At 42.5% G+C, this 15,548-nt stretch overlaps 1 protein-coding gene across 7 annotated transcripts in view; it reads right to left on the bottom strand.

Annotated features, from left to right (window-relative positions):
* The window catches only part of LOC103102894 (zinc finger protein OZF-like), a 33,064-nt gene extending 27,888 nt beyond the window's left edge, over positions 1 to 5,176 (bottom strand). For 5 of the 7 annotated variants that reach the window (XR_008917130.1, XR_008917131.1, XM_056820362.1 and 2 more), the window contains exons 1-3: positions 5,076 to 5,176; positions 4,151 to 4,271; positions 1,748 to 1,874 (exon numbers count right to left, since the gene is read on the bottom strand). Coding sequence is in view for 5 of the 7 variants with exons in the window: in XM_056820362.1 (XP_056676340.1) it covers positions 1,748 to 1,874; positions 4,151 to 4,183 (160 nt within the window). In the remaining 2 variants the exon portion in view is untranslated. Of the gene's footprint in view, positions 1 to 1,747; positions 1,875 to 4,150; positions 4,912 to 5,075 lie in introns of those variants that run through there. The other 2 variants (XM_056820364.1, XM_056820363.1) reach the window with 2 other exon arrangements.
* Positions 5,177 to 15,548: the final 10,372 nt, after the last annotated feature.

The raw sequence follows: 15,548 nt of genomic DNA, 5'->3' as shown, positions 1-15,548 counted from the left end.
TTTTAATATATTTTATTTGATCATTTCCAAGCATTATTCGTTAAAGACATAGATCATTTTCTTTTCCGCTCCCCCCACCCCCCATAGCCGACGCGTAAGTCCACTGGGCATTAGATGTTTTCTTGATTTGAACCCATTGCTTTGTTGATAGTATTTGCATTAGAGTGTTCATTTAGAGTCTATCCTCTGTCATGTCCCCTCAACCTCTGTATTCAGGCAGTTGCTTTTTCTCGGTGTTTCCACTCCCATAGTTTATCCTTTGCTTATGAATGGTGTTTTTTTCTCCTGGATCCCTGTAAGTTGTTCAGGGACATTACACCGCCACTAATGGAGAAGTCCATTACGTTCGATTATACCACAGTGTATTAGTCTCTGTGTACAATGTTCTCCTGGTTCTGCTCCTCTCGCTCTGCATCACTTCCTGGAGGTTGTTCCAGTCTCCATGGAACTTCTCCACTTTATTATTCCTTTTAGCACAATAGTACTCCATCACCAACATATACCACAGTTTGTTCAGCCATTCCCCAATTGATGGGCATCCCCTCGTTTTCCAGTTTTGGGCCACCACAAAGAGCGCAGCTATGAATATTTTTGTACAAGTCTTTGTGTCCATTATCTCTTTGGGGTACAGACCCAGCAGTGCTATGGCTCCACCAGCAATTTATTAATGTCCCAATTTTGACCCATCCCGTTCAGCAATCATTACTTTCCATTGCTATCATGTTAGCCAATCTGCTAGGAGGGAAGTGGTACTTCAGAATTGTTTTGATTTGCTTTTCTCTAATTATAAGAGGTTTAGAACACTTTTCATGTGGTTATTAATAGTTTTGATTTCTTTATCTGAAAATTGCCTATTCATATTCCTTGCCCATTTATGAATTTGGGAATGGCTTGATTTTTTGCACAATTGATGTAGTTTCTTATACATTTGGCGGCTCTTCTTATGACCCTCTCCACCTCCTTACCCCAATGGAACTTCTCAGGACCCTTGTAGGACCCCAGATAACAGCAGGGTGTTGCTGACCAACCCCTTGTTCATACCACTGTTCTGTGCAGTTTTACTTCCAGTTCCCTCCTTATCCCTCAAAACACATCCTTTCTGACTATTAAGTTGTTTTCCTCAGGAGAGTCACCTCACTCTTACCCATGTTTGTTCTGTGACTCTAGTCATTAAAAAAAGCACATTTTAAGGTTGCTTTGCCATTCTCAGGGCAGGTCCAGCTTTTGCTTCTGCTATGCTGCCTTCTTGGCTTCACCTCTCTAATATTTAATAACAAGAAATCCTTTCTAAAGACCAGACCCAGCCCAAAGGGGAAGAGGTTGCCTTGGCAGGTAGAGTGTTCCCTTCCATGTCCATCTTTGAGAAAAAGTTGCTTGGGTATAAACAGAGCATTTGCACAACATATTCAAGTCTAATTAGGGGTTCGACTAGATGACCACAGGGATTAGTTTCAGGAATGGAAATCTATAACACAGGTTTTATGTTTTCACCTGCAGCTAACCAAAACAGAGGAGAAACAATTTTAGGGGTAAAAAAGGAAAGTCTCAGCTTCCCATCACATAATTAAAACTTTTTTTCTTTCTTTTTTTTCTTAAATGAAAAGCAGGCACAAGTAGAACCCTGGGCAGAGATCAGCAATTTTGCTTTTTTAATCATTGATAAAGGCTCAAAATCCTATATATCTGGCTTAGAATAAAGTAATTCTCTTAATGACAGATTCAGATTAACACAGAAAATGGTCCTTACCCACAGAGAGTAGACTTTGCACATTCTCCAGCATGACCTCCAGGTACAGCTCTTTCTGAGAATGATCCAATAGGCACCACTCTTCCTGGGTGAAGTCCACAACCACATCCTTGAATGCTATTGACCCCTAAAACAGCAAAAGGCACAACATTTAGAGCTCAGAATACATCCGGTACAACCCTCATCCACTCACTGAAGGAAACTGAAGCAGACAAGGGAATTTAATTTACCTAAACTGCTAACCTTGAAGACTGGCAGAGTCAGCAATGCAGACCAGTCATTCAGAGTCCAATGGAATATTGACAAAAGCATTTTAGTCTGAACTGAGAATCATGTTGTGAACCGTAAAACTGGGAGAAGTGTGTTGTTACTCTGAAATGCTTTTCCCTCTTAGAATGAGAGAGATGGGAAGTGCTCTCTGAGTGAAGTATGAGATTCTGTGGAGGAGAAAAAGAGAAAGTGATCTGAAATTCCTCCTCATCAAGGAGTCAAGAGTTGATCTGGTAAGAATATATTCTTGAAGAGTTTCTGAGAAGATAACACATTCTGTGTTTTCTAGAGGGAAAATATTACCAGTAATCAATGAGGAAAATTAGAATGTGTTTTTGTTGTTTTGATGTGACATCTTAAATCTTAATTATGTTGAACTTAACCAATTTCCAGATTCTAAATATGAAATCAGAATTCAATATTTGCAAATTGTCCATCAGATTTCATAAGATGGTGTCTGGATTGCTGTTATTATACAAATTTCAAATGTCATGTCATGTAAGTATCATAGTTTGGATAAATATTAAGTATAAAATTATACTTGTCAAAAGATTATTTTAAAGGGTTCAGCTTCTAAATTTTTTGAACTTATGGATTCACTGGTATAACTGGACCTACCTAATTTGATACTGACCTCAGAGATCAAATATTGATGCTCTTCATTGCTTCAAAACACAAGAACTGTTTGATCTTATGAGCACTAAAACAGTCACACTGTTATGGGTAAATAATAGCTGGTGCTTTAATAACCAAACTATTATTTAAAAGCTGTTATAACTAAACTAAAGCTGTCAGGGTCAAGCTGGTTTCAGGTGGTAGATTGAAGGCCGGATGCAGTCTAGTACAACCAGAATTTATTATGGAGGAAATGTAGAAAAGGAAAACAGGAGGTAGAAACAGGACTTGGGAATAAGGTAGGAAATCGATAAATCCCTAAAACTAAAATTGTCTAAATAACACAACCCTGAAACTGGCTCCTCGAGGAGATTCTTCTTTCTCCACCAAAGTAGACACTCCACTCAACTACACTCACTGACTAAAACTTAACTTCCCTCTCATGAATCATCTTGAAAGAGAAGGTGAAGCAGTTTCTCTCTCCCTTCAGCAGGCCTCTCACAGGTTCTGGTCCCTTCACTCCAATGGTCAAACTGTCACTCCATTAACAATTGTTCTTCCTTCCCCCTCTGGTTCACAGGGGAAAATCCTCAGGAAACACACTATCTCTCAGCTCAGTATGAATCTCTAATCTCAAAGTCAACTATCTCAAAGAACAAACAAATCTTCCTTCTGTTAGAGAATGACCCAGCCACCAGCTGTCTTCAAGTTAAAGTAAGAGAGACTCCCTCCACAACTTCCAGCTGCCTATCTCCTAGCCTAGGCCCCTTACAGTGACCCCTGCCAGATATCTGTTCTCTTTCTTAAAAGGGACAGCAGAACAGTGGGAAAATCCTTTCTCTGATCTAAACTCTGCTCTTACTGGAGCTCCATAAATTCCTTACCACAACAACACCTTTTACATCCAACTACTCTGTTCACTCAATTAATGGAAATAGGCTATTAAACTGCTAAAAAACTTTCTTCATTCCTCTCATATCTATATACTTAAATGACTCTCTAAACCCTTTAGTCCCCCTTTGGAACTTGGATTAAGATCCCTCCCTAAACTGCACCGGAATCATTTCTCTATTGAGCTCTACCATTCCCTTTACCCTCCCCCAAAGGATCACTCTGATGCCTAATCAATAAGCTAATCAAGGGTGCTGAGCCAGAACCTCTGCAGGCTACTCTGGGCCACCAACAGCCACAGCATCCCTGCTCAGCCCAGCCTGAGTGGCTGCTGCTGTCCCACAGCATCTGCTGCCCATTGAGTGGAGCCCAACATCCTCCACACTGTCTGTGCCTTGGAAGAGGGCTGGCCAGGGTTCAAGTCATTCCCATAAAGCTGATCCTCCCCTGTATTTATCTGAGATTTGTGACCCGACCCTGTAAACTGATACCTCCAAAGGGTGAGCCAGGATGGACCCTGGAGCTCCCCCTGAGGACAAGCAGTGAGGGGGGCCCTGGAGGCCTGGCAGGGACCCAGCTCTGAGTTCTACTGGATCCCAGCCTAGCCTGGGGAGGGACTGCACTCACCTGGGAGGGGGGCCTCGGGGTCCCGGGGGCCATTCCTCTGGCTGCGGGGTCTCTGCGGGGACACCTTGGGGTCCTTCAGGAGGTGGCAGCCCTGAGGGGGAGAGACTTCCTCTGTGTGCGCCTGGGGGGAGGAGTGAGGGGGAGGGTCAGAGGGGCTCCCAGGCCTTAGGGCAGACTCTCCCCCACAGCGGGGCACAGGGAGCCTCAGGCTGGGTAGGACCTTGGCCTGCCCAGGAAGAAGCCTCCCCTCCCCCTCTGCCGCTATCTCTGGCTTCATTCCACTCAGAAATGGCACTGGGTGCATTGGGGGAGCCTGCTGGGGGGAGGGGTTACTGGGAAAAGGGGGGGAGGGCTGGAGGGGAGACAGGCATCAGGTGGGGGAGAGGGAGAGCGTGCTAACATTTCCTCAGTGCCCAGGATCGGGCTCTTTTCCTGGCATGTGGGCACAAGAACCACCCAGCTCCGCTGGACACTGAGCTTCATGTTGGCAGCTTCTCCTATTAGCGGGTTCTGAAGAGGATGTACCCCTGGGGGAGGGGCCCGGGCCAGCCCCTCCCCCATCCTGTCCGTACACCACCACCCCTCCCCCAGCTGCCTCATGGCTCTGGGCTGGCGACCCCTTCTCTCTCCTCCGGGGAAGGGACAAAGCCTCGCCATGGCTCCGGCCTGAGTCGGGCACTTCTGCGTTTGTCCCTTTTCTGGGGTCCTTTAAAATGACAGACAGACCCGGAGGCAGCCCCTCCCCCACGTACATTTACAGGGGGCCGGGGCTCACCTCCAGCCTCTCCTGTCACGTGCGCACGCGCCCCGCCCCCCCCAGATCTCTTTGCCCCCCCCAAAGAGTTCCGAGCAGAAAGTCTCAGCTGCCAGAGCAGGGAGCCCCGGCCCGCCCGCGGCCAATGACTCCCTCCTCTCCCCCTCTCACCCAGGCAAAGGTCCAAGAAGATTATTGGAGACTTTTCCAAGAGCTGAGACCACCGCACAAGAGGTTCCCAGCATGCCCCGCGGCTGCCACAGTGGGGAGAAGCCAAGACTAGGGAGGAGTCAGGGAACAGGCATTCTGGGAAATGCAGTCCTCCACTGGAGAGGCCAAAACTTGCATGATGGCATGATAGAGGCATTCTGGGAAATGGAGTCCTCCATAGGAGAGTCCCAAACTTGCATGATGGCATGACAGGGTCCTTCTGGGAAATGGAGTCCTTTTGCCCTGGCTCCTGTGTGGTGGGGGAGGTGTACAAAGGAATTTTTCCCCACCCTGGGGTGCTGCAGGCTGCTCCCCCTCCCCCCATTTCCCCTTCCTGTCCTGCCACCTGCTTCTTCCTTAGACTGGAAGCTGCCTCAGGATGGGGCCTGGCACAGAGCAGGTGCCTAATAAGTGTCTATTGATTTGACTGACTGACTGAGCAGTCCATGGATCTCTGCTTCTCAGGACGTGTGGAGGAGGCAATAGGATGCCCCCTTCTGACACAAAATGAAACTGAGGCATGTTTAAATTAAAAATTACTAAAACTGTGGCCTGTAAAAATTAGTTACTCTGCTAGAAGTATTATATTTTTATGAGGTTTATTTAAGATTAGGAATAAAGAAAATACAAAATAAGAAATCACGTGTTTAGGTGGGCCGAGAGGACTATTGACAATAACTCCCATCTTGCCTGCTTGGTAGAGAGACCCGTGTGCTCCAAAGCGCAAGTAGAAAAAGAGAGGCCAGCCATAGGAGCAGACTCTTTTAATAATCTTTTGTTCAGGGCCCAGGTGAGAATTCAGGTGAGGTTACAATGCATCCTGGGAACCAGAGCAAGGATTTCTGGGTAATGGAGTCCGGGTTCAAATCTCCATTTTTACATTTCACCATGTGATCCATCATGAAAGCATAATCAATGTAAAGATTACAATAATTTGAGGATAAGAGGGGAAAAAAAACAAAACCAATAATTGCTGGACACACTGACAAAAAACCAGTTAAGTGGCTGTCCCCTTTACATGAAAGTATGCATACAAATAAATGTTCAATCAACCACACCCAAAGTTCATTCTTGATCTTCTTGGGCAGCTTGTGGTCTGGAGGCTTCTTCATGGTGTCTTCTCCAACAGTTCAGTTTCTGGATTCAGAGAGGTGGCATCTTTCTTTACCTAAAATTCTTCTCCAAAGGAATTTAAACTTTGAAATTTAAATAATAATATTTTTTACATTTCCCCATGTTGTGGGTGATTGAAAAATACAGGATCACGTAGAGATGCATAGCTGAGTTATGAGGTATATGAATCAATCGGTAAGAGAAATTAAAAAGACATCAGAAATATCCAAATAAAAAAGAAAAATGTCTGGATGAAAATATAGACTATCAAAGTCTTATGTGTAAAAATTCTAAGTAAAGGAAAAAAAATCCATAACAAGTCCTCGAATCAGGGCCCAATTAAAATGATCTAAACAATGATGCATTTAGCCAGTCAGTAGCCAGGACTACAGAAAGTTATGTAAAATTGGACTTGAACTCTGGACTTCAATCCCAACAATTCCTTGCTCCACTTCCCCAAAATGCTTTGTAAGCTCATGGAAATTCTCAGGTGGGCTGAGATCGAGAAGGTATTTAACCTGATTGCAAAAGCTTTTGTGGTCTCTTGGACTTCCGTTTTGGGGCAGACATGGCTCTTTTCATAATGTAGGTGAGGTTGTGTCTAGGCCTCACTGTGGTCTGGACACATGTTTTCTTATCCTGTATTTTCTTTAATCCTTAACTTTTAATAAACCTCTAAAAATATAATACTCCTTTTAGAGAGAAACTAATTTCTACCTGCCTCAGTCTCCCTTAAATTTTAATCTTTACAGTTACCACACTATGAAAGACAGAAAAAGGGACCAGATTATAGAAACCAAGGAGGAGCCAAGTTTGGGGATACTCATCCGTAAGTATCTTCAGAGTGAGTGTGGACACAAGGAAAGCCTATGTTGTAACAAATGTTAAACACAGTAACTTCGAAACTTCACACAGGTTCAAGACACTTGTATTGGCCTAGAAGTGCATCAATACATCCTAGATTGGCTTTTCTTTGGCCCTATGCAATGGCTTTTTTGTGTATATCTTGTCCTGGTGTCAGACAGAATTATTAAGCAAAGTCCCGTAATTTTTTTAAAACAATTAGTGGCATCATTTTTATAGTCTCAAGCTTTGTGGGGCATGCATTAGCAAATGTATCTTAAACTTATTTTACTGCAAAAAACTTATTTTATTGCAAAAAAGTTAAAGAAAATCTTAATGATGGTGACATGTACTTCAAATATAAAAAGGAGAGAAAAAATATAAAAAACATGAAATAATATATTGCACATGCAAGAAAAATAAAATAAAAGTGTTTTTAAAATTCAAAAATGTAGCTTAGAATCATTGACACACTGTGTCAGCTAAGAAAATATAAAATGCATGGCTTTCTCACCAAAAATGAGATCCCTTTCCTCTTCATATCTGGCCATGATCCACTGTGAATATGAGCAAATGAATTTTACAAGGTAACAGTATTTTTCATAAAGAACAGTAGTATAAATATGTGGTATCAATATCCCCAAAATTCTCAATAGCCCAATTAATTACAATAGCAAATAAACACACTATCATTTCACATAAGTTGCTGTATGGCATTTTTAAAAGCCTATGAACTGATGGATATTTGTCACAATTTTTACATATATAGCAAATCTTTCAACTTTGGCAATATATTTTTAAACAAAGTAAAACTCATTTTGGGTTTTGAACATCACCAAGAATATAGAGATCATTCTGGTGGAAGTTAAGTAGTGAGCTGAAGAGTTATAAATGAGAGGTTCTCCTTTTTTGGAGGCTTTTTAGGGGTACAAATGCCCTGAGATTAACTGCCCAATTTCCATGCACATGCAGGAAGGTTGGGGTTTAAATTGTATTTCACTCCAGCTACTAGAATGGGCCTTACACCTCATGTTAGGGGCAGACAAAAATAACCAGAGATTGTTAAAAAAGATTCTAAAAATTGTGTCTAAAAAACCCTTAAAATCAATTGAGATATTTAGCACAGTAATTTTTCCAAAGGTTGTTATAGCAATTTTTCTGATGAAGTCCATCTATTCTCTATGTGACAATTTACAAAGTCAAAAATACAAAAGCTGTTTTTATATGGGCTTACTCAATGTTTGTTCATTCAGTATGGTTATAGAGGAAAAGCAACAGAATTTAACAGTAGTTAAAAACTCAGTACATTAAAATGATTCAGTGTAACAGAATAATATGGAATGCAATAATATATGAACTTAAAATCACAAAGTTAAACCATAAACAAAGCAAACAGTAAAATGCAATAGAATACAGAGATTTTCATTGGAGTCTCAAATGCCTTAAAAATATAACTTCAAGTCTCTTTAAAGATCCTTGGTTTTTTTATCCTTTTAGATGCCTATTTGTAGGAAGGCAGAAGAGTGGAAAGGGGTAGGCAATGGGGGTTAAATGACCTGCCAGAGCCACACCGCCAGGAAGTGTCTGAGGCCAGATTTTAACCCAGGACCTCCTGTCTCTAGGCCTGGCTCTCAATACACTGAGCCCCTGAGCTGCTTCCCCATAGTGAGGGTGGGTTTTTGGAATCTCAAATTGGGCCAAAGAATTTCAGGGAGTTGAAATTCTCTCCTGACTCTCAGGTGAGCTAAGTAAAATAATCAATGCAGTCAAAAGATATCCTTTTAAAGCCATCCTTGTAAGTTCCTATTTGGAAAAACCTCTTCTCTCCCTTTCTACGATCCCTTGCCTCCCAGTCCACAGGCTAATTTTAGCCTAAGGGAAAATTACCTCCCCGTCTTTACCAGCTGGTAGAAATGAGTCCTGGGTGATGAGCAATCTGCTCTGAGGCTAGAGTTTGTTGGGCAGGCAGGTCACCAGGTGATCGAGATCTGGGTCAAACAGGGACCAGGTGATCGAGAGAAAGGCCAGGAGCAGCAGCCAGAGCAGGAGCAGGCAGCCAGGGTGGGCAGGTGAGCTGCAATCTGGGTCAAACAGCAAACTGGTCTGGAGCGGATGGCTGCAGGCAGGAATACATGCTGGTAGGCAGGGAGAAGCGGTCAACTGGGCCAAGCTGGGTGGGAGGGAAAGGCTCAAGAAAGTCCAAAGCAGAGTTTTCTAAGAAAGCATCATGGAGAAACGTGGCTTAAAAAAACAAACTAGGCACTTGCTATTAAAGGCTGATCAGAAGATTGCAGGTATGGTTATCCCTTTGTGGTTGCCAAACTGTAAATTTAAAATTACTAAAACTGTGGCTGGTAAAAATTAGTTACTCTGCTTGAAGTGTTATATTTTTATGAGATTTATTTAAGATTAGGAATAAAGAAAATATAAAATAAGAAAGCACATGTCTAGGTGGGCTGAGAGGCCCATTCACAATGGCTCACATCTTGCCTGCTAGGTAAAGAGCCGCATGTGCTCCGAAGCAGAAATAGGAAAAGAAAGGCCAGCTGTAGGCGGAGACTCTTTAAATAATCATTTGCTCAGGACCCAGGTGAGAATTCAGGTGAGGTTACAAAGCATCCTGGGAACCAGAGCAAGGACTTCTGGGGAATGGAGTCTGGGGTTCAAGTCTCCATTTTTACAGGCAGAGGGCACCAGCTGACAGACCAGGCACAGGCCTCACCTCCCAGGTTTCCCTCCTCCAGGGATCTCTCTGAACATTCTGTGGCTCCGTCTTCTTTGGGGGATGCTGGAGGGCTCCCCAAAGGAGGGGCCAACCCCTTCCCCAGGTAGAGGAATCTGGTGACTGGGGGGCTGCTGTCCTGGACTGGAACCCTCAAGATCTGGGCTCAAACATAGCCTCAGACACTGCCCAGTGTGGGGAGACTGGCCAAGGCCCTTCCCCAGCCTTTGCCTCAGTTTCCCCACTGTCGAATCCAGAGAATAAGAGTGTGAGCCTGGGGCTGTTGGGAAGATGGTCCAGAAAGGATCTGAGGGAAATAGAGCTGCTTCCTCTGGGTCTCCTGGCCCTCAGCCCCTCTCCCAGCCCACAAGGCCCAAAGATCCTTAAGAGGCTTTAGGGAGGCCCAGGAACCCCTTCGTGCCCTTTTTGGAAGCCACAGAAGGCAGAAGCAGCCACTGAGCCCAGGCTCGGAGACCTAATGGACAGTGGAGAGTCTGGGGATGTCTGTGTTTCTGTCTGCAGGGCTTCTGGGATCAGGCCTTTCAGGCCTGGCTGTCTCTTCTCAACCCCTTTGGGGCTTTCTGGGCAGAGATTGAGTGGCTTTGCCCTCTCCTCCTGCAGCTTATTGGACAGGGGAAGAAACTGAGGCAAGCAGGCTAAAGTGACTTCTGCAGGGTTCTGAAGGGGGAGATATCAGACCTCCCTGACTCCAGACCTTGAGCTCTAGCAGGCACTGAGGGGCTAAAGGCCATGGAAGGGCTTCTGTCCCTGGACAATTCTTCCTTTGCTGGCCTCAGGCCCTGGGGCTGCTGCTCTGAATTCCTCTCTGCTGTCTCTGGAGCTCAGGAAGAGAGAATACACAGGCCTGGACTGTGCATAGCCTACCCTCCCCTGGGATGGTTATATCTGGGATCCCCCAGGCCCTTCCTCCAGTCTCTCCTTTTTCCAGGCTTTGGTCCTGTCCACGCTGAGCTGGGAGGCAGCCCTAAAGGTAGGCCCAGAGGGCACTAATGGTGTATGTTGTTCTGTCTTTAACCCAGAACTGATGAGGATAAGATTCTAGTACTACCATCCTCCACCCTTTCCTCCCCTTCTCTCTGATACTTCTCCCATTCATGTCTCTTTTATATGTGATGATTGTTCAATGTACCTCTTCTTCCCCTATTTTACTGTTATTTTTAGCTCCATTTCATTATATTCAACTTGACCTTGAAGGTTTTCCCTAAAGAAGCTCTTTCAAACTCCCCAATGTAACTGCGAAAATGTGGGGTTTCAACACTGTGAATTGCCAAAACTGTAAAGATAATTTTTAGTGTCTTGATTTATGTTAAAAATTAAGTGGTCTCTATGGGAAAAATTCCCAAATATGCCAAATGGCCTGGGTCTGAGCCTTAAGAGAGACTAGTCAGTCTTTAATCACTCACCATAAAGTTGTCCCAAGCAAAACTCCACTCCTTCACTAAAATCCTCAACTCCTGAACTGAGTTCAGAGACCCAGTTCCTCCAACTAACTCCAAACTCCGACTAAGTTCAGAGAGACAGCTCCTCCAAACTAACTCCAAAACTCCCAGGTGAACTCCCTGAACTGAGTTCAGACAGCTCCCTTTAAAGAGAAATTTCTCTTATGTCACCTCCCCTAAATTTTCACATCTACCAATCACAGTAGACGTTATCCCCAGGACTGTCCATTCTTAGTTTACATATTCTTTTATCACCTTCTCTAATTAGATTATATCTTCTGAGTATTTCACATCTCTTTGCTAAGCTTAGCCTTTGTAAGTTGCTTGACCTTTTTACTGATTAATTTAACCTTTATAGGTACTTAGTACCCTTTTGTATTAGATCTAAAAATAGATCTAGCTTAAGGTTTTAGCTTCACTATAAGTATGAGTTGGGGACTTTTCATTGTTCATTAAGGAGTTTACAACTTTATCTTCCCCTAAGGCACTGTCTGAGCAGGGTGGAGTAATTTTAAAAGTTCTCACATTGTTACATTAGGGAAATTTGCTTAACCAAATCTTTTAAGGTACAGTTTGAGCAGTTTTAAGATTCACACCAAGTAATGATGTTATTTTAAGGGCTTATACATAAAGATTTCCTGTATTAGAAGAAAACAATTTGTCCTGTTGAATCCCTTTGAATTGCAATTTCATGTTCTTCTAGATCAAATTTTCTTCTGAGCTCTGAATTCTCCCCTATAATAATTGACCCTCATTTACTTCCTTAAATAAATATTTTCCCCTTGTGTAATTAACCTCAGCTTTTCTAGGTAAGTTATTTTTTGTTACAAACCTAGCTCCATTGTTCTTGAAAGTATTGTGTTCCAATACCTATCATTCTTTTAATGTTGAAATTGTTGTCTTATGTTTTCTTTCACTCCACAGTATTTAAACTGTTGTTTTCTTGTTCTTTGTAGTATTTTCTCCTTAACCTGGGGACTATGAAACTTAGCCATGATATCCCTGTCCATTTATTTTCTTCCTGGGGTTCTTTTTTTATTTTATTATTTTATTTTATTTTATTTTTTTATTTTTATTTAATTTTATTTTTTTGTTCACCAGTATTAAATTTAAAACTATATAAACAGAATACTTTATAATTATTTCTCAAAAAACAAATCTACCCACCCTAACTTGATCACTTTTAAGTTTAAAAAAATAGTCCTTATTTTTTTCCTGTAGGATAAGGAAAGATTACTATATCAGAGCCTATCTTCAAGTAATAAAGGGACACTGAAACAAGATCCTAAATCATCAAGGTCATTACCATATGGAAAACAAAATGTTGCCTTTAAAACAGAAAACTGTTAATGAAAATTAGCTCTCTCTCACTTTTACCTTTCCCAACCAAGAAAAAAACAAAATGTGTGTAACATGCAAACTGAAGCAAAACTCTGATTAGCCATGTACCAAAAATAAGGGGGAAGGGGGCCTAAATCTATATTCTGAGCTTACTGACCACTGCAGAACACTTAGTTTTGTTTTGTTTTTAAGGAAAAATATGCCCTTTAACCCTATTAGTATACTCTGATACACCCTTTTTATTTGACCAGTTTTGCTGCTTCTCCATTTTGCTGTTTTTACATTGTTGAGATCACTAAAAATAAGTGGGTTGTCGATTTCTTTTTATTATTGACTTCCTTGGGAATTTCTAGTATAAACAATTTGACAGTTTTACTGGACTGGTTCTAAATTTATTTTCAAGTTAGTTAGACCAATCCACAGTTTTTGTGTCTTTTGAAGTTGTTTTTCTTTAAAATGACCTTGTATAATGAACTTCTGGTCAAGATGGTGGCGTAGAAGCAGCGAAAGTTCAGACCTCGGAAACCCTTCCTTACCAATCGCAAACTGAGTGCTCCTAAGACACCGAAATTCAAGCTGAACAACAGGATAGACCTGGGGAACCCTCCTCCTGGACCTGGATCAAAAGGTACCGCACCCCAAAAGCCATAACCCTAGATCACTCGGATCTAAGGGGTAGGCAGAAGGAAGATCCCAGGACCCATCCCCCCCAACCCAGAGTGCTGAGCCCATGGCAGCAGCGGGAACCTCAGGGCTCTGAGGACTCACCTTGAAAGCAACCTGAGCAAGTCTCTGGGGCACCCAACACAGACGGCAGGGAAACATAGAGAGAAGGGGGAAGCCTGTAGCCCCCTGGATGGGTCCTTCCATCTGAGTCTCAAGGGAGGTCCCAGCTTTAGGGCACCAGCTGAACCCAATCCCATCAGGAGCCCTCAAAGCTACTGAAAGGACAGAAAACTCAGAGCCAGCAAAGGGGTTGCTCCAAAGAGCGTACCTTGAAAATAACCTGGGCCAGTCTCCAGGCATTCAACACAGATTGTGGAGGAGGTTTTTTTTGCTTCAGGGCTCATTCAGCCCAAAACAGGTGAACCTAATCCCATCAGGATCCCTCAGAGCCCAGGGAAGCCACGACCCCTCCCGCCTTAGAGAGCAGGATCTTCTGAAAAAACAGAAACCTAGAGGCCGAGTCAAGATGGCAGCCTAAAAGGAGAATAGACCTGGCAGCCTGGCCAGAGCTTTGGAGATCCTCCATATTTGCTCCAGCAGTCCAGGAAGTTTAAAACTCAGAGTAAACCCAGCCCAACTAAGCTGAACTCAATCCCATCAAAAGTCTCCAGAACACAGGGAAGCCCAGGCTCCCCACCCATCCTCATTGACTGCTGGACTTTAAGCCAATCAAAAGCCTCCAGAGGACAGGAAAGCTCAAACCCCCAACAACCCTCCCCCAGAGATTACACCAAGAGATCTTCTGTTAAAGCTCCAAGAGGGGAGACCGATAGAAGTCCCCAAAAAACAAAAAAATGAGAGGAACAAGAGCACAGACAAATACGGGGAGTAAAGAAGGGGTGAATTTGAACAAACAACAGAAAAAGAAGAAAGAAACTACAATAGACAGCTACTACTCAGCAAAGGGAACAGAGGGGGAGAGATCAGCAAACAATAAAGCAGAAATCCCAGAAAATTGGATACAGGCTGTGGAAGAACTCAAAACACAACTAAGAGAGGCTGAAGACAATTGGGAAAAAAACTTAAAAATTAAGATAAGTCATCTGGAAGCAGAGGCACTTGAACTAAAACAAGAAAATAATGTCCTGAAAGCCAAAATCATCCAGCTGGAAAATGAGGCAAAGGAGATGAAAGATGAGGCAAAGGAGATGAAAAACGAGATAAAGAGGATGAAAGATGATCTTCAAAGAAAATCAGACCAGAAGGAAAAAGACGACCAAAAAGCCAGAGATGAAATCCAATCTTTAAGAACCAGAATAAAACAACTAGAATCAAGTGACCTCACAAGGCAGCAGGACACTATAAAACAAAACCAAAAGAATGAAAAAATTGAGGAAAATGTGAAGCATCTCATTCACAAAACAGACGATTTAGAAAATCGTTCAAGAAGAGACAATTTAAGAATAATTGGACTACCAGAAGACCACGACAAAAGAAAAAGCCTGGACATAATATTTGAGGAAATTATCCAGGAAAACTCTCCCGAGATCCTAGAACAAGAGGGGGAAGTGGAGATTGAAAGAATCCACAGATCACCCCCTGTATTTAATCCCCAACTGACAACACCAAGAAATGTTATAGCCAAATTAAAAAACAATCAGATGAAAGAACAGATATTACAAGCTGCCAAGAAGAAGCTATTCAGATACAATGGAAACACGGTGAGGATAACACAGGATCTGTCTACATCCACACTGAAGGACCAAAAGGCATGGAATACGATATTCCGGAAAGCAAGGGAACTAGGTTTACAGCCAAGAATAAAATACCCATCAAAACTGACTATATTCTTACAGGGGAAAGTATGGTCATTTAATACAACAGAAGAGTTCCAAGCATTCATAAATAAAAGACCAGACCTGAACAGAAATTTTGAAGTCCAACCACAGAACTCAAGAGAATCATCAAAAGGTAATTAAAAAAGAGGGGAAAAACAACAACAACAAAAAAATTTTTAAGAGACTCAATAAGTTAAAATGATATGTATCCCTATAAGAAAAGAGGTCAATGGCAACTCTTAAAAACTGTTGCTATCACCTGAGCAACAAGAAGAACTACTCAGAGAGAACAGTGACAAACTGTATAGGATGAAAGGACAATAAATAGGTATATAGATATATGCATGCATAAATACATATACATGTGAATGTATATATATATACATGACTAAAGCTAAAAAAGAAAAGAGGTTATGACTAAAAAAATGGGAAAAGAAACAAATGGGGGTAA

This window comes from Monodelphis domestica, chromosome 3 (assembly GCF_027887165.1).
Source record: "Monodelphis domestica isolate mMonDom1 chromosome 3, mMonDom1.pri, whole genome shotgun sequence".
Taxonomy (NCBI): Eukaryota; Metazoa; Chordata; class Mammalia; order Didelphimorphia; family Didelphidae; genus Monodelphis; species Monodelphis domestica.
This window is presented reverse-complemented; position numbering and strand designations above follow the sequence as displayed.